This window comes from Marmota monax, unplaced genomic scaffold (assembly GCF_021218885.2).
Source record: "Marmota monax isolate L192 unplaced genomic scaffold, Marmota_monax_Labrador192_F-V1.1 WCK01_AAM20220418_F8-fsc00200, whole genome shotgun sequence".
Classification (NCBI taxonomy): Eukaryota; Metazoa; Chordata; class Mammalia; order Rodentia; family Sciuridae; genus Marmota; species Marmota monax.
The window spans coordinates 2,907,163-2,934,611 of NW_026692549.1; the positions used below are offsets into that span (position 1 = coordinate 2,907,163).

At 51.6% G+C, this 27,449-nt stretch overlaps 1 protein-coding gene across 1 annotated transcript in view; it reads right to left on the reverse strand.

The window, feature by feature from the left end:
• Positions 1-27,449, reverse strand: part of Tmem132c (transmembrane protein 132C) — a 183,073-nt gene that overhangs the window by 80,917 nt on the left and 74,707 nt on the right. The window contains exon 3 of the mRNA XM_046445861.2: positions 11,564-11,704. Coding sequence (XP_046301817.2) covers positions 11,564-11,704 — 141 coding nt within the window. The remainder of the gene's footprint in view (positions 1-11,563; positions 11,705-27,449) is intronic.

Genomic DNA, 27,449 nt, shown 5'->3' on the forward strand with positions numbered 1-27,449 from the left:
CAGAAAGCCCGTGTGCAGAGGAGGGACTGGTGAAGTGTGAGAACAGGTCAGGGAAGTGGGCAGGGCCATGGCCAAGAGCTGGGTGGGATGGGGAGCCACACCAGGACAGGGCCAACAGGACACTCCACGATCTGATTTGTGGTGGAGGGAAAACACTGTGGCCATCTTGAGAAGAAACGATGGAGGTGGGGGATGGATGGGAGCAGATAGAGGTGCGGTGAGGGTCTAGAGAAGAACCGACTCAGAGCTTGCACATGGGGGCACACTCACGAAGAGCTGCAGATCCCAGACGGGGGCTCCAGGAACTCAGCGGGTCCCAGGGTCCCAGGCACCCTGCCAGTACTCCCCAGGACTTCCTAAAAATCCTAGAAAAGTATGGCTTTAGCTCTCATGGCGAGTTATAATTTCAGGCTACTTGGTGACCAAGCCATTAGAGGGCAAATAAAAATGAGCCCCGCAGGATCAAGTGGTTGGTAGTAACATGCAGCAAACATGGCTGTGTGCATGCCCTAGACCTTTCAGAGGAGCACGCGGTGTCTGTGATGTGCCCTCTGCCCCAGCTGGTCACGATGGTCCAAGGAGGAGGCATTTGGCAACATTAGTGAAAGCAGCCCTTCTAGGCAAAAACCTAAATGCCAGTCAACAGGGGGTTGTATGATATGTGTGCACAGATAGATAGATAATCCAAAAATTAAGAAAAGCACCTTACGTCCTGATATGGAAGAACTGTGAAATATATTATTAGGTGAAGCAGAAAGGAAGCAATGCTGTTTGCAGGCAGGTGGGGAGAGAGTGTGTGTGTGTTTGCACAGACACCGAGCATGTTTGGAAAGGTCCGTGATTGACTGCAAACACTGGGTCTCTGGGGAGGAGCAGGGTGGCTGTGGGTCAGGGATAGACATTTGCACATAGATCTGTGTCCATGTTGAAGTCGGAGCCTTATGAATGGATTATCTATCACCCTGCATAAATCAAGATTAGAAAATGATAAAAGGGAAGGAGGAAAACCTTCCTTAGTTAAGTGACAAATTGCAGCAGGTCTCTGTGGGACCTCCAGTGTGGGCTTAAATAGTCAAAGCAACAGGTATCTACCCAGCAGGGTGCACCAGTTCCTGACTTTTCTCTGGCTGAGCACTCCTCTCCTTGACCTTCTGGCTGTCCTGAGGGTGGGGGCCAAGGCCAGGGCCACCCAGAGACTGTAACTGCAGCAGGAAGAGCTCTGATCCCAGGAACAGCAGGGTAGGAAGTGGCTGGTGGGCATAACAGAGCATCCTGTGGGGTGTGGGGATGGATCACAGCAGGGCAAGGGTCTCACTGGTTGACAGATGCCACCGGTGACAAAAGGTGCCATGGTCACATGAAAATGCAAGGAATTCTGGAACCCTTCTGAAACGTCAGGAAGGACCTAAGGAGATGGTGCTCCATGAAAAACACAGCTGAGCCGCTGTGGGCACTTCACAAACACTGACTCAATCCCGATAGGCGTTCCCCAACAAGGACTCGATTATCATGTAGCATTACATTATTTAGTTCATGTAAGACTCAAAGAGACAGAATGATTTGAAACAGACAAAAGAACAACAACAACAAAACAAACCAGACCTCACAGTGCCCGAGTCGCAGAGCTGAGACTTGAACCCAGGTGCCAACTGGCTCAAACGGCCACACTGCTATTTGGGGCACCATATTACTTTAAGGAATGCCTGAGAACACAGGTATCATGCCAGCAAAAACACTTCTTAAGTTTTAAGAGAGGAAGTGGCTTCTTGCTCCTGCTGTTTCCCAGTTCATCATGAAGATTAGTATGATAAGGGCCCACCATCTCAATAAGTCCCTGGAATTGAAAGGATTTACACAAAGTGAGCAAAGCCAGGATCTTGTGGTGGCTGAGTGGTGGCCAGGAGAATTCAGAACAGGTCCTCTGAAGCACAGAGGGTCTTTGAGGGTATTAGAAAGTTCTCCCCACAGCCCTTAACTGGTACCCAGATTGCTTTCTGGGCACCAACAATGGAGGCACCATTTTGGGGAGGGTCTCAGCTGGAAGCCAGTTAGCAAGCCAAGGTCTCTAAGGCAAGGTCACTGGTCCCAAAATGCACCTGCTCCTGTCAGAGACCAGAACATGGGTGCCACAGCCTTCTCTTAAATTTAATGATGGGTCTGGCAAGAGCGAGAGAGGCTGCTTCACTGGGTGTAGCAAAGTCATTGCAGGGCAGATGCTGAGAGATGTTTACTTTGTACATATTCAGTCTTGACTGGGTACTGCATGCCAGACTGTCAAGGGCATGAAGAAAACAGAAACTCTCATTCTGCCTGTGTAAAACCTTAAATGAGGCTTGGGTCTACAGAGCACAGGAGAAAACTTACAGAGATGATGCTGGAAACTGGGAAGGGTGCAAAGCAGAGGATACGAGACCCTCCACATCTCTTCCTTGTTGTGGGAGCACTGAAGATCAGGAGAACAGGGCTACAAGATTGATTCTGGCCCTCTGTGGCCCTGTGAGTTTGGCAAGTTGTTTAACCCTCTGTGTTACCAGTGTTCCACAGATCCCATCCAAACCTGGCAGTGTAAAACAGAAGCAATCACTTTATTGACTCTCTTGGTTTCTGTGAGTCAAGAGTTCTGAAAAGGCTTGGCTGGGTTGCTTTGTCTTGGGTGTCCCTTGCAGTCACTGTCTGATGGTGACTCTGGATGGAAGAGGCTGGAGCAGAGGGAGATGGCTGGACATCGTTCTCTCTTTGTAAGGTAAGAGGTCCTCCTTGGGGACTTTCCATAGTTGGGCTTCTTCACATCATGGCGGCCTCAGGGGAACAGGTCTGCCTAGATGTTGGCTCAGAGCTCTTTTATGACACAGCTTTGGGCATTGCATGGTGTTATTGCTGCCAAACACTATTTTCAGCCAGTCACCAAGGCCTATCAGGGTTCAATGGGAGGAGGCAGAGATGCCATACCTTAGAGATTCCAGAGGGGCATGTGGGCAGAGCCATTGAGAGTATGTCCATTGGAGCTATTTTTAGAAAAATGCAACCCGGGCAGGCAGTGGCCTCATGAAAAGAGATTTTGCAGATATTCACCTCACAGCACCGAGGAAGCCTGATGCTTATGTGCAAAACATCCAGCTGTGAGCCCACCTGAGTGGGCATCTCTTACCTCCCTGGCATCTCTTCCTTCTCTGTAGAGCATCCTGATTTCCTTGAGGAAGTCAATTCCCTTCACCATAGGCTGTCTTGACGGGATGTGGACCAAGTGGCTTGCCCAGCACCAAGTAATGGAGACTACCCTGGGACCTTTTCTGACATCAGACACAGGGCTGAGATGCCTGCCTGGCTGTGGGTCTCAGGAGAAGCTTTTCTCAGGCTCCTTCATGGGAGCAAGTAAATCCTGGGCAAAGTGGCCAGTTTGTCCCTCCTGTGCCCTCAGGTGCCTCCAGCAAGTTCCACTGGAGACATCAGCTTCTAGAAGTGACAGGAAACACCAGTAGCCTCGCCATCTTGGCTTTGACCTTTGCCACAGAGCCCAGGACCCCAAAGCCTGGCACGTGCTCAAAGTGGGAGGGAGAGAAAAATCTCACAGAGAACCACATGGTTCAGGTATCCACAACTGACCTGCTTCAGATGCTTAGATGAGCCTGCTATGAATTTGGGGGTTTAAGAATGCAAAATGTGATCATATGCTACTGATGGGGAGATTTTAATTTGTGGTTATTTGCTATCTTCAAATATGTCTTACGGAGAGGACTAGGTCTGGATGATTTCTTTCAGGGGAAAGCAGATTATTTTAGCTTGTCACTCCCCTAAGCTCTGCTGGAGCAGCTTACACCAAGCAGCTATGAGCCTGCTCATGTTCCAGAATTCTTTAAAACAGACAGTGGAGTCGAATTGTGCGGTGTGCAGCTGGGACTGCTTAAATGAATACTAATGGGCATTTTATTTACCATTTTCAATGATTTTCGCTTTCTGCAAAGCCCTTCTCGTTTTATTACCTGCCTGATTTAGACTTCTCCTAGGCAGCAGAGTCCCCGAAACTTGATGCTCTTGAATTAAGAGGACTGAGGGTTGCTGCCGCTGCCTTTATTCCAGGAGGGAGAATGGGGCGGGCATTATCTGGCACCCTATGGGAGCCCATGGACCCCAGCAGGCCTCCCCCCAGGACCCCTAGAGAATGCCAGCTGGTTCACAGCCACCCCAAGGGGGACAGGCAGGATCCTGGGTAGGGCCGGCTCTCCATTAAAGCTGTGGGAAGAGAGGCAGGGGCCAGAGCTCAGAAGCGTGCCCACAACATCTGCTGGAAACAAAGGTACTTGTGATTTGTTCTGTTGAGGAGGAATCTCTGGTGAAATGAGGGCGCTGGTCTTTGGTGGCCGGTCCTATTTATAAATCCCTCCCAAAGCTGCAGAGTCCAGCTCCAGGGCGGCTCTTGCTGCAGATGCCATGCGAGGAAGACACAATCAACCTCCTCAAGAAAACGGGCTTTATTTTGGCTGAAACTGGCCACTTTGCCCAGGATTTACTTGCTGATGAGACATTTCCAGAGCAATTATCTTTTAGTTTGATCTGCACAGTGATTTTAAAAATCTGAACACGTGTTTTTTAGCTGCTCTAGAAAAACCCAGAGAACTGGCAACACAGGGCCTGTGCTCCCACAAGAGAAGGTTCTGGAAGCTGTTGGTCACCCTTTGAACACCCTGGGAACTGTTTTCCAAAGGGGGATGAGTGGCCTGTGAAAGATTGAGTCACACAGGCAAAAGTTTGTCCCTTTCAGATTCTCCCCTAAGCTTTAAGGTGAGTTAAGAAGGAAGTCTCCTAGCTGTTCTAAAGCCAGTCCTGGGCCTGTGGGCCCAAGGCTGTATGGGGGTGGAGGGGACCTGCTGTTGACAGGAAAGCTATTTTAAAAAATAAAGCATTTTTAATCATTTGCATATATACCAGTTGGGCACTTCCCCTTTCCTTTTCTGGACGCTGAGTGATGTCGAGTTCACCGGGCTGTCAGGAAGATGAACTGAAGTGACTGCCACAAAGCATTTTGCAAAACGCCAGACTCTAGCAAGTACACGGAGTCCTATTCTGCAAGCGGTTGAGTTCCACGAAATAGGTAGCATATCACGGTTCTTTAAGTTTCTACTTTTAAGAGGGCAAGCTTGCTTCAGGAAGAGATTTTAACAGTGACCTTTTAATAATAAAGCCTAAAGGAAAGCATTTAAAATGCAAGAAGCCGACTATTTTAAGTCAAGGTGTTCGGTACTGAGAGCCCAGCGCAGCAGGCTCCCAGGGACCCACACCAGCCCCCCCACTCAGCCCTAGCCTCAGGCAACAAGAGGTTGCCTGTTAACTTCAGAAGATGCTGGCAGTTTAAAGAAACACCTCGTTTGGGGTGTTTGCCCTGAAGGAATGAACTTGCAGGAAGGCCTGGGGAATGCTGGGGGCAGACGCTTACTAGAGCACTAAATCAAGGGGAGCAGTCAGACTTCCTCTGCCACAGCCTCACGGGCCTCAGGAAAGTCTCCCCTAATTGATCCCCAGCTGCTCAGACTGGCCCTGACTCTTAGGTTTGAACAAAGACTTAGAAAGGGCGAGGGAGATGAAAGGGCTCGGGGAAGACGCTCCCTCAGGAACAGGCACAGAAAGGATGACGAAAAATGTGTTCCCACATTCACACAGGCCGCCTGCTGGCCACCACTCACTCTCCCTGTGGCAGGAGGCATTACTCCAGTCACTCCAGCTGCGGGGAGGTCTGGACAGTCCCTGGCTCTGCTGGCCTCGACCCTGCAAATCCTGAGAATGCTCAGGGGCTGCCGATGGATTCTGCCTGAGGGCCGAGGTGCTCCGACTACTGAAGCGCTGATACAGGGGACTGGAAAGTACACAGTTCAGGGTATGTGTGGACCAAGTGTCAGCTGGCCTCCTGGATTTGAGGCTCAGGGACAGGTGGCTTTGGGACCAGAAGCCCACAAGACTTTGGGAGGGTCCAGGTTAGTTTCCTTATAAGCTGGCTCTCTTCGTCACCCGCCTGAGGCCACTTGAACAGGGAGGAAGCAGAGGCCCCATGTGTCTCTGAGCCTCTCAGGTTGGGTCCAACAGAAGCCGACTCCAAGATGAGGGTGTTTGATTGTGGAAGACCTCCCCACCCCCAGGAGAAGCTGGTAAGGAAGGAGAGAGGGAAATAACTTGCACAGAACAGCTCAGATTCTGAAGTCCTCCTCTGCAGCCAGGTCCTGAGGGGGCTCTGTGTGCCCATGACTATTGGGAGCCACCTGCAGTGGGGGACCCAGCTGGGCTTTTGTACTCCACACCCAGTCTCCACTGGCAGAGCAGCCCCAGGAAGACCAAGACACTTGGCTCCTTCTGCAACCTGGAAGAGTGGGCCAAAGGGCCCCAATGGCCCCAGAGCCCAACCGACATTGGAAGGTGGCATCAGGGAACAGCGCTCCTTGGGTTAGCTGAGTTCATTCCATCCTCACAGGCTCTCCCAGGGCTACGCTGGTCACCGTGTGGTGCCCAGTCACACTGGGACAGGCTTCAAATTTCTCCATGAATTCCCCTGGCCTGAGCTTGTTAGCATGGTGACCGCAGGCTCTGGGCACTCGACAGACACTTGTTTAGTGAGCAAACAAGAGAAAGGGGAACCACAGGTTTCCTCGGAGCAAGGGGACTCTCCTGAGCCCAGCAGCCTGTAGAGTTGCTGAGGTATGACAAACGCCTCTCACGGAGCAGCAAGTACCCACTCCCACTGCCTGTGGAGGGCACATCCCCACCCCGCTGACTTTGGCCTGTGGCAGTTACTGGATGTGCTGTGGTCAGGAGGTAGCCAGCTGCCCTGGGAATAGTGTCACCAGAGTAGGTGCAGCCCTGCCAGCCTGTGTGACCCTCAGCAGCAACTGGGCTCCATCCACGGCTCCTGGAGCAGGAGGGACGCTTGCAGCTGTAAAAGCTTTAGATTCTAAGATGCCAGGTAGTCTTCTTCTTTTTTTTTTTTTAATGTAGCATTATGGTGGCACTAGCTGACAGATCTGCCACTTCTACTAAAACATTTTCACAAACCAAAGAAAACACACAGACGATAAGGGGGTACCTGCACAGAGTCTAACTGGAAACATTGTGTCTAAAATGATGTCACTCAGATTCTGGTTTTGCTGTGGTCATGAACCCACAGACTCATGAAGCTCGGTGCAGGGACATCCAGTTGACAAGTGCTCAGGTATTGGAAGGAAGCTGTAGGAGGGAACTGCTATAGGAAGAATTCCCACACACCTCCAGTGCAGCCCTGTACCCATTCACTGCTCTTGTTGGAAACTTGTGGACTAGAGCTACTCCCTGAGCCCTGAAGCACCAAGAGCAAATGCCTTTAGCCACTGGCTGTCCTCTGGTTCAGAGCCCAGCTCCCAAATCTTCTCCTAGCATCTGATGTGTGAAGGATCTGGGCCAAGGGCCCTGAGGGGACATGCTGTGGGTCGAGGCCAGGGCATGATTTGAAGCTGTGCTCATGTATCTCCTCGCTATTTTTGGTTAGGTGTACAGTGACGGTTTGGAAATGGGTGTCAGGGCCTCGGCAAGTCTACAGAGCCACCTTTCTGGCCACCCTGCCTGGGGGCTGATGATCCCAAACTGCCCAGCCTGGCTACACTCCCTGGGCTTACCAGCACTGCTCTCCAAGGTTGTTCCCATGACCCCAGGACCCTGTTGTAAGCACATGGGGATGTGACTGTGATCTGAAAATGCCCCTGTGGCTTTGTGGCTTCAGTGGGCAACCCACTTAACTGCAAAACTCATGAGGGGCATCCCGAGGGCCAGAGGTAGGAAGAAAGCTCTCCACCACCCAAGTCCTGGCTGTCCCACCAACAGGACTGCTGCCAGCCACAGATCACAAAATGGGAGCTTCGTGCCAACAGGATCTCAGGTAGCTGACGGAGCCAACCTCGTCCTTGAAGCTAGAGTCCATTCCACATTCCCTGGCTGCAGCTCTGCTCCTGCTGGGCCAGCCAGGCAGGAGCCCAGTGCCCGAGGCAGCTTGGCACATGTGCAGGATCTGCCTTCCTCCTCTGCTATGCAGAAGTGCCCTGGGTGGGAGTGCCATCCACTGCCTGGAAACCAGAAGGGGCAGCAACTGACCTGAGCCTGGAGCCCAGGGCGGCCCCGCCCAGCCCTACAGAGACTCAGGACCCAGCGGATGCTGCAGGTGCCACACTCTAAGAAGACCTCACAGGCACATTAGTCCACATCTGATCCTGGAACCTGTGACCATGCAACCTTCCAAGGCAGAGGGACCTTAGACTGAGGGTTTCAGAAGTGGGGGAAGGTCCTGGACCATTCAGCCTGATGTCATCACAGGACACTAGCAAGTGGAGGTAGGAGGCAGGAGAGCCAGATGAGACCTGGGGTGGAGCGGAGGGCCAGAGACGCTGCCTGAGAAGCACCGTGAGCGGTCGAGGTTGGCCGAGGGTGAGAAAGCAGCCACCATCAAAATTAAGTGGCTTAGAAGACAAGAGACACGACCCACTCCCCCCCCCCCCCAGGAAATGTAGCCCCACTGACACCTTGATGGTCTCCCAGAGACACCCGATTTGACTTCAGGACATGAGGACAGAGACACAGGCCATTTCAAAGGCAGGGACCAGCAAGCGAAGCCACGCCCCCGTGTGCTGAAGCTTCTTCCTCCTGCTGACCTGCTTGGGTAGTAATGTCTTCCCCAGACCTGGGGACAGAGAGGGTGTCTCAGTCCTGTGACATAGGGCTCCTGGCTGTGTACTTGTAAGTTAGGAAAAACAACAGCACCTTCAAAGCACCATTTTCAGGACATGATTCCTATAAATGAAGGCGAATTTTTAAAACCAAAGTCATTTAAAGTTGATTTTGAAGAACCTCTTTATGGGAGAGGTGGTCCGAGGAGACGTGATGTGGTGAGATTTCAGGCCAGTTACCGCTGCTGTTGAGGCTCCCCTGGTGGTGCCCGCCCTCCAAGCTGATCCTGTGGCCTCAGGAAATCTCCCTTGCATACATCCCTCTTGTCTTCATTAAGACGGGAGCATCTAAGGATGGTCACCGACATCAGGAAGCAGCCTGGCCTCAGTCAATGATGTCAGTTAAAGAAAAAGGGCACATCAGTTTGAATTGAGGACACCAGTTCTTCCTCGATGACACTCCCGAGAAGGCAAGGTTGCCTTCTAGGCTGGCACTGGAGGGCAGATGGGTACACAGGCACCTCCAGGCCTACCTGTCTCCAGTGGCCATCCCCACTCCAGCCCTTGAAGCGAGCCAGTCTGGACCTGAAAGGTGGGCAGTGCAGGCCTGGCCCATGGTGCTCTGTGGAGCATTCGGAAGCACCAGGACCCAGGGAAATCATGCACACGTCCACTCTTGGCGAGCACACTGGCACTTGGAGCCCCAGGGCAGGGCTCTTGGGGGCTCTTCAGAACTTACCTCCTGCTCGAGGACCCTCATTCTGCTTCTCATGTTCACACTCACTGATAACGAAGACCTTTACCTTTATTGCATCATCAGTGCTAATCTTGTGGGTTAATCACACTTTATGTGCAAAATCAGATTCAGGAGGTCTGACATCCTGCTTATACCAAGGGACCCAGGCACACATTTCTTCTGGTCATGTTTTCACAATGTCACGGATTCAAACAGCTGACCCCAGCACTGCCCTCACCCCCAAATGTACTGGAACTTCCCAGAGGCCCTGGTGGGGACGGTTGGTGTTGAAGCCACGAGTTGCCCAGGACCCCAGATGTTTCCTGTGGCCCCATGTGGAAGGAAGGCCTGTGGGAGAGTTATATGGCTGAGAGAGCAGAGATGGAAAAGTGAGGGAAGTGGGGTGTGTGCGTTGGGGGGTTCTGTCAAGTTCACCTAACAAAAGGCATCTAGTAATGGAAGATTCATCCCCTTAATACTAATTGCTCCTGGAAGATTCACTCTAAATATCAAGAGTCCTAAAAATTCAGCACATGCTTCTGATATTAAAAAGCCAACTGTTGTTGGGGCTGCAGTTGTAGCTCAGTGGTAGAGCACCTGACTTGCAGGTGGGAGGCACTGGGTTCCATCCTCGGCACCACATAAAAATAAAATAAATAAGATACAGGTATTGTGTTCACCTACAACTAAAAAAAAAATTTAAAAAGAAGCCAACTGTGTATTCTACACGTATGTTGAAATATCACACAGAACCCCATTAAGAGGTACAATGAAGACCAGTTACTCAAAAGTAACAGAAGAAACACAGACCCTGGAAGACACTAGCATTCTGAACACAGATGATGTGAACTTGTGAATTTCAATTACTGAAGGGAAACTGAGTCAGCTTTTGTGCACGTTTTATGGAGCTATATTACAATTTGAAAGTTTTCAGTGGAAACATCAGGGATGCTAAACTTTAGAGATTTTTTTTTTAAATAATAAAGGAATGCTATGTTATCCAAGTTTGCAAATTATTATTCTCTCATCACTAAGCCATCTCAACCAAAGTAACATATAGAATGCATCAGTTTTAATCCATTTAGAAAACACAAAATATAAATTTGATATTTTATTTAAATGTGATATAATGAATCCAGACTGAATGCTAGCAGCCTCTTTAAATGGGTAATCACTAACCCTACAGAGATTTGATATTAGTAAAAGGTAACCTCTTTAGGTAGATCCGAGGCAATCAGGAAAAAAAAAAAAAAAAAAAATCTCCCTATTACTGCCATAGAATGAAACACAATACTCATGATGAAAAGAAGAAAGGCCTCCTTCGCCCCAGATTTTTCCAACAGAAATGGACAACTTATGCTTCACTGCTCTGCATTATCTATGAGCATAACCTGGAACACAACCTAAATGCTAAGCAGCACAGCTTCCCTATTCACAGTATGTTAAATATACGTGAGGGCATATTAGGGAGCCATTAACATTGTTTTTAAGAAATAAAGTCAAGAGAAAAATTTTCTAAAAGAAGTGCAAGTAAAAGCATCTTATATAAAAATAAAATCTGTATATAGGGCTGGAGCTGTGGCTCAGTGGTAGAGCGCTCACCTAGCATGTGTGAGGCCCTGGGCTGGATCCCAGCACCACATAAAACTAAATAAACAAAATAAAGTATTATATCCATCTACAACTAAAATATTTTTTAAAAATCTCTGTGTGTATATATATATATGTATATATATACATGTATGTATATATATATATATATATATATATATATATACACACACACACACACACAAAGGCACATATTCTAAATTTGTAAAATAAATAAATCCACCATGTTTGTTCTCTTGTGGAGGTTATATTGAGTTAAACCCCGGGCAGTAAGGCACTGGTACCTCCCCATATCATGAGAAGAGCATGTTAAACTTTTATAATTAGAAAACGACCTGACCCTTTGTTCAGGAACCACAGGTTGGGACAGGCCCTCTGGTCTCTGGGGCCACCCAGCCCAGGCCACGAGAGCCTGGGGAGGTGGGATGGCTCAGGCACCCCAGTGCTGCCCACCGCTGCCCAGGGTCACAGCTCTGCCCATGGGTGGAGGCCAGGCCTGAGCCTCCCCTAGCGAGGCTGGGCTGGGACAGCACAGGGCACTTACCTGTTGCGCGGGCCCAGGCGCTGGCAGGCCACGGTGGCGGTGGCGTGCTTCCCGCCGTTCCCCACCTCCTGCTTCACGTCCCACTGCCGGGGCTCGCTGGTCCATGCGCTCAGGATGTTCACACCCTTCTTCACCTTGGCCCTGCGGATGGAGACAGTGAGAACCGCAGTGTTAGACTGGCCTTCCCAAAGGTGCCCGGCTCCCCGAAGCTGCTGCGTGGCTCCTTTTCCGCTTGCCCATATTTTCACAGTCGGTGTGCAAGATGGTGGCTGTGGGGACAGGGGAGAAGGATGGAGGGGGAAGTGAGGAGACCTGTCACTGCACACCAGGAAGCCAGGTATCTCCTGTCCTAGGCCAGGTGGGGGAGGGGGAGGGGAGGGGGAGGGGAGGGGGAGACCTGCTGCAGACCAGGGAGACAGGTACCTCCTTCCCTGGGCCAGGGGTGGAGGGGGAGGGGAGGGGGAGACCTGCTGCAGACCAGGGAGACAGGTACCTCCTGTTCTGCGCCAGGTGGGGGAGGGGAACCCAGATGTTCCTTAGACCCTCACTAGAATGGCAGCTAGTTTGGGCACACTGCCAGGGTTAGCTGTCCTCAATCCAAGTGCTAGTCCTGCTGGGCATGTTTGTACATGTCTGGAGACATTCTGGGTCATCGCAGCTGGGGTGGGTGTGATGTCATCTAGTGGATAGAGGCCAAGCAGCCTGCAAGGCCTCCGAGAGCCGCACAACACAGAAGAAGCCAGAGGTCAGCAGTGCTGGGTTATGTCACATTTAGGATGTCTCTGTGCCTCCCTCCCCTCCTCTGTAAAGAGAGGGGGTGGGTCCCATTTGTTGATTCTTGGGACTTAAACTAAAATGTTTTTTCTCAGCAAGAGAAACAATAAGAGAGGTAAATAGGGAGCCTACATCCTGGGAACAAATTTTTACTCCTCACACTTCAGATAGAGCCCTAATATCCAGAGTATACAAAGAACTCAAAAAATTAAACAATAAGATAACAAATAACCCAATCAACAAATGGGCCAAGGACCTGAACAGACACTTCTCAGAGGAGGACATACAATCAATCAACAAGTACATGAAAAAATGCTCACCATCTCTAGCAGTCAGAGAAATGCAAATCAAAACCACCCTAAGATACCATCTCACTCCAGTAAGATTGGCAGCCATTATGAAGTCAAACAACAAGTGCTGGTTAGGATGTGGGGAAAAGGGTACACTTGTACATTGCTGGTGGGACTGCAAATTGGTGTGGCCAATTTGGAAAGCAGTATAGAGATTCCTTGGAAAGCTGGGAATGGAACCACCATTTGACCCAGCTATTCCCCTTCTTGGACTACTCCCTAAAGACCTTAAAAGAGCGTACTATAGGGATACTGCTACAGCGATGTTCATAGCAGCACAATTCACAATAGCTAGACTGTGGAACCAACCTAGATGCCCTTCAATAGATGAATGGATAAAAAAATGTGGCATTTATACACAATGGAGTACTACTCAGCACTAAAAAAATGACAAAATCATGGCATTTGCAGGGAAATGGATGGCACTAGAGCAGATTATGCTAAGTGAAGCTAGCCAATCCCTAAAAAACAAATGCCAAATGTCTTCTTTGATATAAGGAGAGCAACTAAGAACAGAGCAGGGAGGAAGAACATGAGAAGAAGATCACCATTAAACAGGGATGAGATGGGGGAGGGAAAGGGAGAGAGAAGGGAAATTGCATGATAAAGGAAGGAGACCCTCATTGTTATACGAAATTACATACAAGAGGAAGTGAGGGGAAAGGGGAAAAAACAAGAGAGAAATGAATGACAGTAGAGGGGGTAGAGAGAGAAGATGGGAGGGGAGGGGAGGGGAGGGGGGATAGTAGAGGATAGGAAAGGCAGCAGAATACAACAGACTAGTATGGCAGTATGTAAAAAAGTGGATGTGTAACCGATGTGATTCTGCAATCTGTATACGGGGTAAAAATGGGAGTTCATAATCCACTTGAATCAAATGTATGAAATATGATATGTCAAGAGCTTTGTAATGTTTTGAACAATAATAATAAAAAAAATTTAAAAAAAAGAGAGGGGGTGGGCATAACACCCCCAATGTAATGCTGGTGTTTGAATGTGTCAACACACAGGAGCACAGGGGGTAGCATCAGCCACACAGAACACTCCTAAGGACAGCCCGCCGTGTCCCCACCTCTCCAGGTGTCTCCTGCTCAGTCTGGCGGCTGAGTCCCACTCTGCCAAAGCCAACCAGGACCCTGAGAGCAGGCAGACAGCCTCTCCTGCTGCTGTCATTTCCTCACCCCCAGCCAGCTCTCAGGAACTCTGTGTCACCACTAAGCTGCTGAGAAAAGCACGGGATTGAGCGCAAACATTGGGGGACTCTCGCCCCTGATCCCACTTAGAGGAGGGCAAAGGACTGAGTCAAAGGCACGAGAGCCCCCTGTAGGGAGAGGAGACTCCACCTGGCAACAGGTCTGGAACCTGGGAAAACCAAGCTCTGCAGGAGAGATGGATGAGCAGCACTTCGGCAGCCGCAAGTGAGAAGAGTTGGGACAAGAGCGGCACAAGCCACAGGGGCCCAGGGCACCAGCTGGCTCTGAGAGCAGTTCATAAATACAGAGGGTTAGAACCAGGATCTGCTTAGGAGGAAGCCCTACTAGCACACCTCCCTGTCCCTGCAGGGGGGGTCTGCCTGAACTCCACACAGGGCCCACGTACCAAGACGAGTAGAGAACAGGGGCCCCTCACTGCAAAGGCGTGACCTGCGCACACTGAACACTATTCCCAGTTCTTTCCAAGCTGGACCTTCACCTTCCAGGAAAAATATAGGATTCTAGAGAATTCCACTGTCCTAAAGCAAAGTCCTACAGCACTGTGGCTGGGGCCACTTGAAACAGGTTCCCTCTCATGAGACTGCCACCTGCGTGTCCCAACCATAGGCCTGAGTTTCTGTTACTGAAAGACCACAGGGAAGGGAAGAGGCACGGAGGGTTGGAGGGACAACCCAGAGGGAGCCTCCAAGGAGGTGAGGACAGGAGGTGGAAGACAGGGACACAGGAAACCAAGAGAGCAGTTCCACATGCGAATCACAGAGAGGAGAGAGAGCGTTCCTGGGGAGCACTTCAAGAACATTCCCCCAACTTGGAGGCCAGCCGTTTTCAGAGAGGAAAAGCCCACCCGGCATCGTCACATGAAGTGAAGACCGCAGCACAGCAGGCTGGGCACTCAGAACACATCAGAGCTCTGGGCACACCGGCCAAGGCCACAGGCTCCAGAGAGAACAGCCTCAGGGGACCTAGAAATGGGAGGGGTTTTCCAACCTGGATTCCTGCCTCCAGCCAATTCGTGAGTTCAATGCTTCTACACACGTGAGTTCTCGGAAACTTTATTTCCTATACCCAGGCTGGGAAATGTCTGGGAAGTGCTCCACCCACCCAGAGGGTCATCCCAGAGGTCACAAGACGACCCAGAGTACAGCAGAGGCAGAGGCTCCGGCGATGGCAGTTACCCCTGGGTAACTCAGAATACACCAGCAGAGACCTTTCCTGGAAGCTGCAGTTTCCTAATAAATGCACTGTGAATGGCTGCTTCACAAAGGATTTAGACAGCTATTGGAGATCCTGGCAATGAAGAAAAGGTAAATACACTGAGAATCAAGGAAAAGAATAGAACAAATCAGCTTTGGATTGTAACATTATGCAAAAAAGGAAAAGTCATCATGATTTAATACTCCATTTTGCCACGATTCACACACACATTTACAGTATTTTCAACACTCAGTACTAATCGGAACAAAACGGGATGATTACCCTGGAGGGAAAGAGCTAGAAGGGAGGGCACTGGTGTAGGGAAGAAGGGTGAAATCTGGCTTGACCCTCCACAGTGGGAAATCTGTAGATTTTGTCCAAAGCTCAAACAGGAGGAATTGAGAAATATCTACACCCGCATGTCACTTAGTGACACAGATGTAAACACCAGACAAAGAGGGCATTTTGCAGGGCAGAGAAATGGATCAGCTGTGACACTTTCAGTTCTGAAATAGTTAAATCACTTGAGATTAACAAGAGTTGCAATAAATAAATTAAAACTACAGAGTTCCTTGTGCACTTGACCCAGTTTGCCCCCATGTGGACACCACACACAGTCACGGTTCACGGTCAAGGTCAGGAGATGTGTTGGTACAGTACCACCCATGGGGGAAGGACCCCAGGCTCCGGCACTCAGAGACCTTCTTCCTTTGTGAACTGCAGGTGCGTGGAGTCAGGGAACCGAAGCACAAGCAAGACACGGAGCTGTTTCCCGGCCACAGAGGGGACCCTCCTGACCTCTCCATGGTGGTCCATCCCCACCCTAATCCTGAAAACAGCTCTGCTCTCTTGTATCATTTCAAGATTCATGTATGACTGCTTGACTTAACATTCACGCATGCTTGCATCTTATGAGAGGAACTGCTAAAACAGTTGCACACACATACACTCACACACTCACACACACACTCCTGCCCTGATTGTCTCCCAGAGTCAAGCAGCTCAAGGGATCAGCTAAAGGCTATTCAGATCTGAGAAGGCCATTGCTGGGTGGTCACCAGGAGGTGGGGGAGGTAGTTATGAATCAACCTTCCCCTGCCTGACTCAAGGGTGTCCAAATGAGCCGCAGGGCAGCCTGAGCCTCTCAGCCACAGCCCATCTTCTCTAGAGGGATCTGAGTCTCATGTTAAAGTGATTTGCTAAATACTCCTGCCACCCTGCGTGTGAGGGCCAATACCTAGAGATGCACCCACATGGGAAAGCCCTTTGCTCCTAGCACAGGGAATGTGCCACCTGCTGTCCCCCACAGGACTCCATCTCCCACCCTGTACATGAAGGCGGCAGGCAACATCGCCTTTCTCGCATTTGGGTTTTGCTCAAATTCCAAATTTCACTGAAGCTACATTTGTTGTCCCCACTCAGGAGTTCACACAGGTGGGGGACTCCACCATGGGTGATGCTGGTCTTGGGGTGGGGGAAATGGCCACGGAGGTGGTGGCGGGTATGGGAGGCCACTGGTGGTCAGGTGTGTCCTCTGATGACAACCAGGGCTACTGTCTACTTCAGGGGTAAAGTGTGCCTGGAGTTTGGGTTTTTGGATCAGAAGTTTTGTAATCAGAGTCAACATTAAAAATTCTGTGGAAGTAGGGCGGAGGGTTTGGCTCAGTGGAAGAGCCCTGGGTCCCATCCCCAGCACACAGACACACACACACACACACACACAAAGTCAGAGGACTTGGAGGACGCCTGGCTTCTAGGTAAGAGGCACGGATGGTGGGCCAGTGGGTTCGTAAGAGGCTGACCTTTCTCAGCATGGACACAGGGAGGGAAAGGACAGTGGGCCACGGTGCAGGGGCAGACTTGGCCCTGCCTTGGGAGTTGCCCAGGACTTTCTTCATCATTCCCTATACAAAGTGTGGCTTGGTTTCTTGGAACCCTGTTATGATTTAGACATGGTGTCCCCTAAAAGCTCACATGTGAGACAATGCAAGGAGGCTTGGAGGAGGAGTCATTGGGGTATAGCCTTAACCTAGTCAGTGAACTAATCCCTGATGGAATTAACTGGGTGGTGACTGGAGGCACATGGGATGTGGCTAGAGGAGTGGGCAGTGGGGGCGTGGCTTAGGTGTATCTGGCGAGTGGAGTCTCTGCTTCCTGATCATCTTGGGAGCCGCTTCCTCTGCCACACTCTTCTACCACAATGTCCTGCCTCACCTTGGACCCTGAGGGATGGAGCCAGATGTCCATGGACTCAGACTTCTGAAACCACAAGCCCTCAAATAAACTTTTCCTCCTTTAAAATTGTTCTGGTTGGGTCTTTTAGTCACAGCAGCAAAAAAGCTGACTGAAACAACACTGATTTGTGGGACTTCCACTGCGGGTCACCGGGGAGATGATTCCAGCTCAGGGACTCAGCTGAAGGACACAGAGGCGGCCATCTTTCATTCGCCACGTCACCATCGGCCCCGACCGTTCCTGGCATGGTGCTGGATGCTGGATGCCCCTGCACAGGGCTCAGGGGTGGGCCTCGCCTGGTAGCTCCTGCGGCCTGCCTGTGGGGACCTGGGTGGGCTCATGCCTTCTGCACAGCAGCTTCATAGCCTGCATTCAGTCCCAGTGGTTAAAAGCCATAGCAAAATAATCCCCTTTTTTTCAAAATGAACATGGCTGAGACATAATACGGGGGTGACTAAGAGCCACTTAGGGGACCAGGTCCACAGCGGATGTTGACCACGGGCAGACTGTTTTCCACGGTGAGGGGGCCTCTCTGGTCGGCAATGCCCTCATGGTGAAGCACCCTCTGGGGACATGGGTGTGCTGGGGTGAGCAAATGTGTGGGACGCGGGCTTCTTCAGGTCCCACTGGGTCTCTGGCCCCTGCTCAGAAGCTGAGTTGAGCCTCAGAGTGTGTTACAGAGGAAGCAACACCATAAGACTCGGGGAGCTGAGTCCCAGCCCCCCAGTACCTTGCAGTGTGGCCTCAGGGGAGACAGGGGCTTTGTGGAGACCATCAGGGGGGACCTGAAAAAATGCTGTGCTCACAAAGGCGAGATTGAAGACAGACTCTGCCTGGGATAATGACATCAGCACAGGAAGGCCAGACTTCCTATAGCCAGAGGGAAGGCCAGGAGCCTCCCTCTCGGCCTCAGGGCAGCACCCTACCAACTCCCTGGCCTCACACCCCGCCCTTGCCCAGAATGGGAAGAGACGACGTTTCTCTGGTTCAAGGGGCCCAGTCTGCGTTACCTTGTTACAGCAGCCTCTGCAAACCCATACTGTTAACATGGAGGGAAAGAGGCGAGAAAAGTGGAGCCCAGGCCAGCTTGGCCCCTGGGAGCAGCCACCAGAAAGCACAGTCATGAGGAGACGGAACAAGCAGGTTACTGTCCCGCATGCTCAGCCTGTCAATCCAGGGCTCTCCAGCGGCTTGGCCCTGGGCCCCACGACAGGAAAACCTCCTGCTCCGTATTCACAACGGCTTCTGCAGTTAAGAAATGAGGGGAAGGTCCTTTGCAGTGGTGCCTGCAGTCGGGGGACGTGTAATTCCCTGGTGCTTGGCCCCCGGGGCAACAAGACCCAGAAGTTCAAATCTACATCCACCCACTAACCTGACTGCTTCAGTCCCCAGGAGGGGCTGTGTTTCCAGCATTTCAAAGCACAGAAGTCGGGGAGGTGCACATATTAACTAAATAGCATGAATGCCATTGCTGCTTCCATGAACTTGGAGGTCAGCTTGGTCCCCCGGAACATCATGGACTCATGCTGAAATGTGGAGTTTTGACATACACAATGCACTGGGGTCCCTCAAGGTGAGCCACTGGAGGCCCACCCCCAAATTGCTGGCATGTTCATACTCTACCTATAATATCATCTACTTAATATTTTAAAAATATTAGCTATCTCCCTCTTTGTTTACTGCAGAAAAGTTATTTTAAAAAAGAATTATAGGGGCTGGGGTTGTGGCTCAGTGGTAGACGGCTTGCCTGGCATATGTGAGGCCCTGGGTTCCATCCTCAGAACCACATAAAAATAAATTAATAAAATAAAAATATTTAAAAAAGAACTATATATGCAATCACGAAAAACAAACTTTTTCCCTATATGCACAACAAAGTAATAGTGCAAATAAAAAAAACTGTTCATGAATCTTATAAAGCAGCATCTCTTGCTACTAGCATAATACCACACTCTGGCAGGCACGGTGGGGATATAATTTAAAAAGGCAGAGTTTCCTGTTTAATGTCAGCTTGGTATAGACCATCTTTCAAAACAAAGGAGGACGGAATCCTCAGCAGTGGTACTTTTACTACCCTGGGTAGTAATATTGAGAATACTCGTGGCTGTTTTTAGTTATGTGAGTTTCTTTCCATCTTCCTTTCTCTACCTGGAGCCCCAGGAACACAGTCACCTTATTCCACCACGACTTCTGGAGTTGAAGCCAGCTGGGCAGTGTCCTTTTCTACACCGTGACCCCGTCTCCTGTCCACCTATGCCATCCCTCTGATGGCTCCTAAATTACCTGGCTCCTCTCAATGGAAATGGAGAACCCAGGAAGTGAGGAGGCAGGGATCGGTTCCAAGGCCATAATGAGCTTCCCTCCAGTTTCTTAAGAGAAGCTGGATGCACACGCATGCCTGTGCACACGTGTGCACCCGCCTGCATGCAACTGCGCATTGGTGCGTATGTGTGGATCCCCTGAGGCCCGGCTCTTCCCAGCACACAGAACTTTCCCCTCCCACCTCTTGCAGGGCGCTGTGAAAACAGCTGCAGGCAAAGGTTTCCTACCCGGCACCTTTCCACCTTCTGCACGGCTTGGTGAACACTGGTCAGCTTTTCCCCAGTGACTCATCAGACCTCTGAGGAAGGCAGGGTGTCCTGAGCACAGCTCTACTCTGGCTCCAGTACTTCTCCTCCAGGCCCCAGCCGTGGGCCACCCCTCTACTAAAACTCAGCACGTGGGATGCTCGTTCGTAAGCGCTTCCATAGCCTGACTCCTACCTCCGCCTCCCCACCTTACCGTCCTCTTCTTGAAGGTGTAGGCAATGGCACAGGACACTGCTATGCTGGATGTGAGGATTTTAGGATATTTGCAAACTAGTTGCCAAACACAAACATAAATCACACTCACCATTGACGAATGAGTATAAGATATGCCCAAGACTCACTACTTCCTGGACATTTTATCACAATTTACTACTGTGCAGGCCCTTGAGGTACTGACATCTGTCTGTGCAGAGGAGGTGGCATACAGTGGAGGGTTAAGGGACAAGTCCTCCCAGCCCTGTGCTCAACGATACCTGACTCTGACCCTGACTTTGGCTTTGCTAGGAGTATTTATACCCCCGTAATTGGCAGGTGTAAATCAACGCCTGCTCCCCAGAAAACCCTTGCTCCTGCACACCACTGCCAGGGGCACTGCATCATTGCTGGGCTGACTCACAGAGAACGTTCCCACACCGTGCATGGCGATTACTGCCCTGTGCCATTAGCTCCAAAGTCCAGCAGAGTCTGATTGTGCAGCTGGGGACTCTCACGTGCCCACTCTGTGATCTGGCTTCCCTGTCCAGCTCCTGCCCTTCTTCCTTACCTGGATTGTGCCCTTGGTGACTGACCTCTACCTAGAACCACTCTGGGATCCCTTCCCTTCCATGTCCAGTGGAGTGTGGCCCAACACCAGACGGAGGGGCAGGAGGAGAATTTTTTTTCTAAACACAATCACTTTGTCATTATCAGCCCTAACGATCTGATGGGTCTGATCTCTTAGTGTGAGAATCTCCCTAATTATTTCAAAGGTTTGGACTCTTCAGAATCCAAACAAGGTTACCTAGGCCATTTGGTTGTTATAATCCTACATCTGTTTTCTATTAATGCTCTAGCCCCCTTTTCATGGGATTGATTCTTGGAGGGACACTGAGTCCTTGACTTGTAGGATGTCCTCATTATGGATTTTTCTGCTGGGTTCTGCTGCCCTCACTGGGTTTCTTCCATCCTCCGTGTCTCCCTTAAGCTGGTGTCAGCTCCAGGAATGTGGTTAGATGCAGGTTCAAGCATGGGTGAGGAGCTTAGGGAGGGGTGCCGAGGGCAGGGGTCCTGCCTGCGTCACCCTGTTTCCATGTACAATGTTGCTGAGGAGGCAGGCACCGCCCAGGGCACAGGAGATACCAGTGCCTGTCAGAAGAGCAGCCTGGGTCCTATTTGGAGTGACTGCCAGACGATGTTCTGCTCCAGAAGGGTCAAAATGCAAAGTGAATCACAGCCTTGAAACTAAAATCCCTGAAGAGCCCCAGCAGTTTAATGCAACTTGGCCTCAACCATGAGACGTGTGTCCCCGAATACAAAGCTCTTCGTGGGGTGTGTCATGGAGGGATCCTCACCCCACCCTGCTTTTACCCCCTGCCTGAACACCACTCAGAGCTGTGCTCGGAGGCAGTGCTGCCCTTCAAGGGACGCTTGGGATGTCCTCAGGAGGAGCTGCAGTGACACTGGCATTTGGCAGGCTGCAGCCAGGATGTTGCTAAGCACCATGTAATGGACAGGACAGCCCCCCTTCCAGACACAAATAATTATCTGGCCCCAAATGTCAGCAGTAGTGAGATTGAGAAATCTTGCTCAAAGGCAAAGCAAGCAGAGCCCGGCCCAGCGAGCTTGGCAAGCCAAGGAAGCGTCATCTAATTACCAGGACAGATTCACATGCTCCCTTAGCACCTCGGAGCAGCCGCTGCTCTGAGGTCATGCAGGCTCCCACGTGTGTGGATAGAGAGTCGCTGTGGCCTCCCCACCCTGCTTCAGTGCATCCCGGCACAGAATAAGCTGTTAAATTATAGAATAAGCCATCAGCAGAGCGGCAGAGTGGCTCATGCTGCGGTCTGGGGGCTTCATCACAGACAGTGACGAGCCAGAACACCAAATCCCAGAGGTGACACTCCCCTGGGGGTCAGAGTCAGAATCCCAACTAGCGGAAAGCAAAGCCCATCCTCCACTGTTGCTCCAATCCTGGGTTCTTGTGGCAGCAGAGGAACTGCTGTAATGTCACGCCCAGCGAACACCCCAGCCGCTGCCTGCTTTACTACGTCTCGAGCTGTCAGGTCTCTGCTAAGCGGTTTTAATTTATTCTATTTTAAATCTTCTAACAACTTCCCTGAGTAGATCCCATTGCTACATCACCCTTTTATACAGATGATTAAAAATAAATCAATAAGAGCCAGAATGGCCAAGAAACCTTTAAGATCACACAAGGACCAGGCAGCAGTGCGTGGTGACCCACCCCATCAGACTCCAGGGCGCTAACTACCCGTCCTCTGTTCTGAAGTAAAGGGTCAGCTAGCCCATGAGCAGGTTGGCTGGCCAGTGTGCTTCCAGAAGCCATGCTTTGGCCACGTGGGCAGAAAAGTCATCTGAGGGTCACACGCCTTCCCCCACAAGCACGTACACGCACACACACAGCTACCCCTCCCCCACTGCTGACTTGAGAGGCCACTGGATTGCTCTTTGGCCCTGAGTCACTGGTGCAAAACAAACGCATTAATAATGAACTCCAAAAAGGACTCCGAAGGCGTCCATCAACGGCCTAGTGGCTCTTTAAGTACCTCTGAGCAGGTGCCTGCCTTCTGTGCAGGCGTGAGGGCCAGGCACGGAGGGGCTCCCGCAGGAGGCGGGCAGCTCCGGTGCAGCTGGTGCATTAATATTTGACAAGGATGACCTACTAATTCACCCCTGAAGGAGCCTGAGTCTCTGCAGCCCTGCTTTCCGGGCAAGGGAGGGAAAGTCGTGTGTGATAACTCCTACAGATGGAGGACGGCTTCCAGGTCCCCATGGGCCAGCACCCATCTCTGCCAGGTTCCCAGCCCCAGGAGCTAGGCTCTCTGGTTCTCATCCTGCGGGCGTGCACGCGTGGACACCGCCAGTCACTGCTGTTTTCCGCTCCCTGCTCAAACTTCCTGGGTCCCCCTTCTCGGCTGCTGGAGGGTAACCAGAGGTCCATGGCCAAGGTGCCTTTCTCTGTCTTTCCAGGAAGCCAGCAGGGTGGAATGGGTTAAGCCATGCGTGACAGGGTCCCCCTGCCCAAGCTTAGGTCCCACCTGTGCCATGTTTATGTGTTGTCCCTGCTTCCCACGCTCTCCCTTAATCCTGTCCCTTGGACCTCATTTTGCAGCACCCATTTGTGACAATGTGGCTGGACAAAGGTCCAGCCTCTGAGCTCTGTTCTTTCCGTTCCCTCCTCCTGAGTGTCCTTCCCTCACATATCCTGCTTAGTCAGGTCCCACCTCCCCTCTGATCCAGTCTGCCTTGGGGAAGGGCACATAGAGCAGGATCTGCTTCATCCGCTCATCCTCCGATCCCACTTTATCTTTCTCCACAGTCTTTATCAAACAGTCCGCACACAGTTGATCAGCGTTTGCTAACCTGTCTCCCCCACTGGGAGGTACCTTGAGCAAGGGTGTTGCAGCGTAAGGTCCGTGCTGCCCCAACACCCCAGGTGGAAACCTGGCCAGCACTGTGATGCTGAAGGAGGCGGGGCCCCTGGGAGGCCTTGAGGTCCTGGGCATTAGTTCCCTTGTGAGAGACTCCAGGGAGCTCTCCTCCCTCTCTTGACATAAGGACAGGGTAGAAAAGCACCTCAATGACCAGGAAGCAGCCCTCCCTAGACACGGGACCTGCTGACACCTGGACTCCAGCCTCCAGACCCACCAGCCAGTCATTGCTGTGGCCTACGAGCCACCTAGCCCACAGTGCCGTTAGGGCTCTGAGAGATGAGGATGGGGGACCGTGCCCCTCTCTGCACACTGCAGGACTCTGAGGACTGGGAGCAGTGCCCGGCCCTGGCCTGACCTCCAGAAACTCCTGTGCTGAGCCATCGCCCTCCAGCTTGCCCAGGCCCTCTTTTCTGATGTACAGAGACAGACCTGGGTGGCTGCACAGAGGGCTCCGCTGTGGGCTGGGCAGTTCTATGGCGTCTGCTCTCTGCTCTCAGGGGAGCAGGCTGAGCAGGTGGTCGGGCCTGGGGGAGAATGGGGTTCTGGAGTGTGAGCTCCTCCAAGGCAGCTCGTGTTTACCTGGTTCCCCTGCTGTGTGGACGCATGTAGGCCCTTCCAATGGGTGGCGGTGGTCTCATGCAACTGGGCACCCCGGACTCTAGGTGGGTGGCAGGCGGCTTCGGCAGGGTCCAGGCTGCCAGCTGGGCAGGTCCTGCCCTCTCGGGAGCTTGGGACACTGAGAGGCTTTGTCCACAGCTGGAAGGGAGCAAGCATGTGGGTCCAGAATCTGCATCCTAATCTCACACCTTGAGCAATTAGATCTCTTGAGAGGATTTGGGCAAGACTGAGATCACACGTGGGGTTTCACTGATAGAGAGCACTCTGAGGACTTGAAGGACTTGGAGCACTTACTGTTATTGATAGTAGCGCTCCAGGTTCCAAGAGTCAGCTCAAGAAATGCCTAAGGAAAAGGACCGGTGTCTGCAAGCTGGCTGGAGCTGGGCTGGTGCCCCAGCCGTGCCCTGGGATCTCCTCCACTGCTCCAGGCTACCACCAGAGCCCTCGGCAGGTACCACACTCTCCACTACCCACAGCAAAAGAAAGGGAAAGAGGGCGGGGCGTGCATAATGGCAAAGAATGCTCTCCAGGGAAGGTGGCCCCTGAAACACACTTAGAAGACTTCCCGCTGCTCTCATGGCCCAGAGGACCCCCTCACTATCACAGTGATGGAGAGGGCCTAGCTGGCAGGAGAGATCAGCCTTAGGCCTGTCATGACTTCAGGAACGGTCACCTTCCGAGGCCAGGTGCTCCACCTGTGTGCCAGCATAGCTCCTGTCAGCAGTGGAGGGGGACATGGCTGCCTGCGTTGAAGCGGTGCCCCCGAAGGTCACTGTCCCAATTCCCTGGGAAGCTCTTCTGGGTCAGGCTAGCAACAATGGACAGTCACGGGGGTAGGGGGCTTCCACACCTCGAGGAAGGGCATTCTCACACCCCCAGAACTCTGGGGACAGTCAGGATAGGGAAGCTGCCCAGGTGTCGTGATGGTGTTTCTTGGCTGGCTGGGGACACAGCTGGCATCGACCATATCAGCCGGCATATCTATGGGGCTGATGCTCTACCTATGGGGAGACCTGTTGCTCCTACCTGTGCCTTTGGTAAGAAAGAAGGAAAACCACCCCTGAATCCTGCCTGGAGAGGAGGTTCCCCTGCACTCTCATCATGAGCTGCCAACTTCAGAATTCAGGGACAGCTCGCTCTTAGGATGGCAATTATATTCTTGGCTGAAGAAAAGGTGAACAACAAAAGAGAGAACTAATATCCAGAGCCGTAATTGACAGTCATAGGTGAGCTACGTAGGGCTGGAGCCGGCCAGAGAGCATGTGGGACAATTCTGGTGGCTGATACTCAGGGCCCAGCAGCACCTGTGTCCTTGCTGTGTCACTGTGGGTATTGAGACACCGCCTGCCTGCACTCTACGGCCACACGGGGACTGGAACAGTGCTCAGCACCGTCTTTCACAAAGTCCCTCCTGGATCAAGGCTTCGGTAGCCTTGGACTGTGAAATAGTCCCTTTCCTTCAGAGGCCCTGTCCTTCAGGGACCAATTTCAGCTTGTTCCATGCTGGGGCTTGTATCCACCATGGGAGCAATTGGTGCATTCAGGCACCATGACCTGGGCTTGGCCTATCAGAGTTCTTTAGAGACTTTTTCTCTGACAAAGAAAATGAAAAGAATGTTCCTTTCAAGGATTGTTGGGCGAGAGCTGCTGAGGACAGAGGGGGGCCCTGGTCTATCTTGTGGGAAGTTCCTGCAGGATGAAGAGAGAGGCAGATTCCTGATGGTACTCTGTGAACCCCAGATCCAGCTCTGCTTGGAACAAGATCTGCTCCCAGACTTTGCAGTTTGGAGAGTGGACCAGTAACCCTTTTAAAATGAAGTGGTAAATTGTGGCAAAGCAAGGTAAAATTTAAATTTAGCATCTGAACTGTTTTTCTTTTTTTTTCCTGGAGTGCTGGGCATAGACCCAGGCATGATGTGTGCTAGGCAGGCACCCACAGCTCAGCGTTTCAACTTGCAAAACCGGAGCTCTGTGCCCCTTAAACAGTAAGCCCCTGCCCTCCCTCCAGACCCTGCGACCTGACACTCTGTCCTCTGCCTCCATGGATCTGACGGCTCTGGGGACCCCTAAGTGGAAACACAGTATTTGTCCTTTGGGGACAGGCTTATTTCACTTAGTGTGATGTTCTCAAGGGCCACCCATGTTGCTCCATGTGTCAGAACTTTGTTCCTTGTGTGTGTGGACCATGCTGTGCTCACTGCTCATCTGCTGGTGGACCCTTGGTGATCCCACCTTCTGGCTATGGTGCACGGTGCTGCTGAGAACCTGTCCCCCTCTTGGTCCCTCCTTTCCATTCTCCTGTGTTGGTGCCTGGAGGTGGACCTGCTGGATCATCTTCAACAATCTGGGTGGGGACTCTATGGCTGGAAACCACGAGTGTCTTTTCTAATGCCAGTGACACTTCAATGTCAATGGTCAATGGCAGCAATAACAACAGAACCTTCCCACCTCCAGGTCTGGCTCAGCTCGCCTTCCACCCCATTTCAGTCGTCATTTCCAACAGCCTCAAGATGCATCAAACCCTCTTGACATGCTTAGCAGAGGAGAGAGGTGCACTTCTGACATGGCAGGCGCTAACCTGTCTGCCAGGGATTTTAGAAATGAGCCTCGCCGCCATGCAAACATGGCAAACCCCAGTCGCTCCCCTGGGAGGAAGCTGGCTAGAGACGGAGCACAGACACCTCAAGTCTATGATCCAACAGGAAGTCTGAGTCTGAGATCCAACAGGAAGCGACAATAAAGCAACATCATCAAGAAATGTCAGGCAGAGATGGCAGAAAATGAGGTTTGCGGGGGAAAGAGAGGCCGCTATGCCCAGTGAGAGTGTTAGGGTCTGGGTATGAGGTGTCCCCCAAAGCTCCTGGGTGAAGGCAGGAACTTTCAGGGGGGAAATGACAGTGAGAGCTAGGGCCTAACCTGTCCATCCTGGGTGGTGACTGTGGGCGGGTGGGGATGGCTGGAGGAGGTGGGTCACGGGGCTGCCCTGGACGGGTCATCTTCCCTGTGGCCCCTTCCTCCCCCTCTGCTTCTTGGCTGTCATGAGCAGTCTTCTCCCCCGCATTCTCTTGCCTTGATGCTCTGCCTCACTTTAGGCTCAGAGCAATGGACTTGGCCTACCATACACTGGACCTCCGGAACCATGACTCTGAATAAACTTTCTCTTCTTTAAGTTGTTTCTGCCACGTGCTCTGGTCACAGTCATGCAAAGTGACTAACATGTGGGACTAGCGATCTGGAGAGCCTTCCTGTCCAGGAGGAGGCTG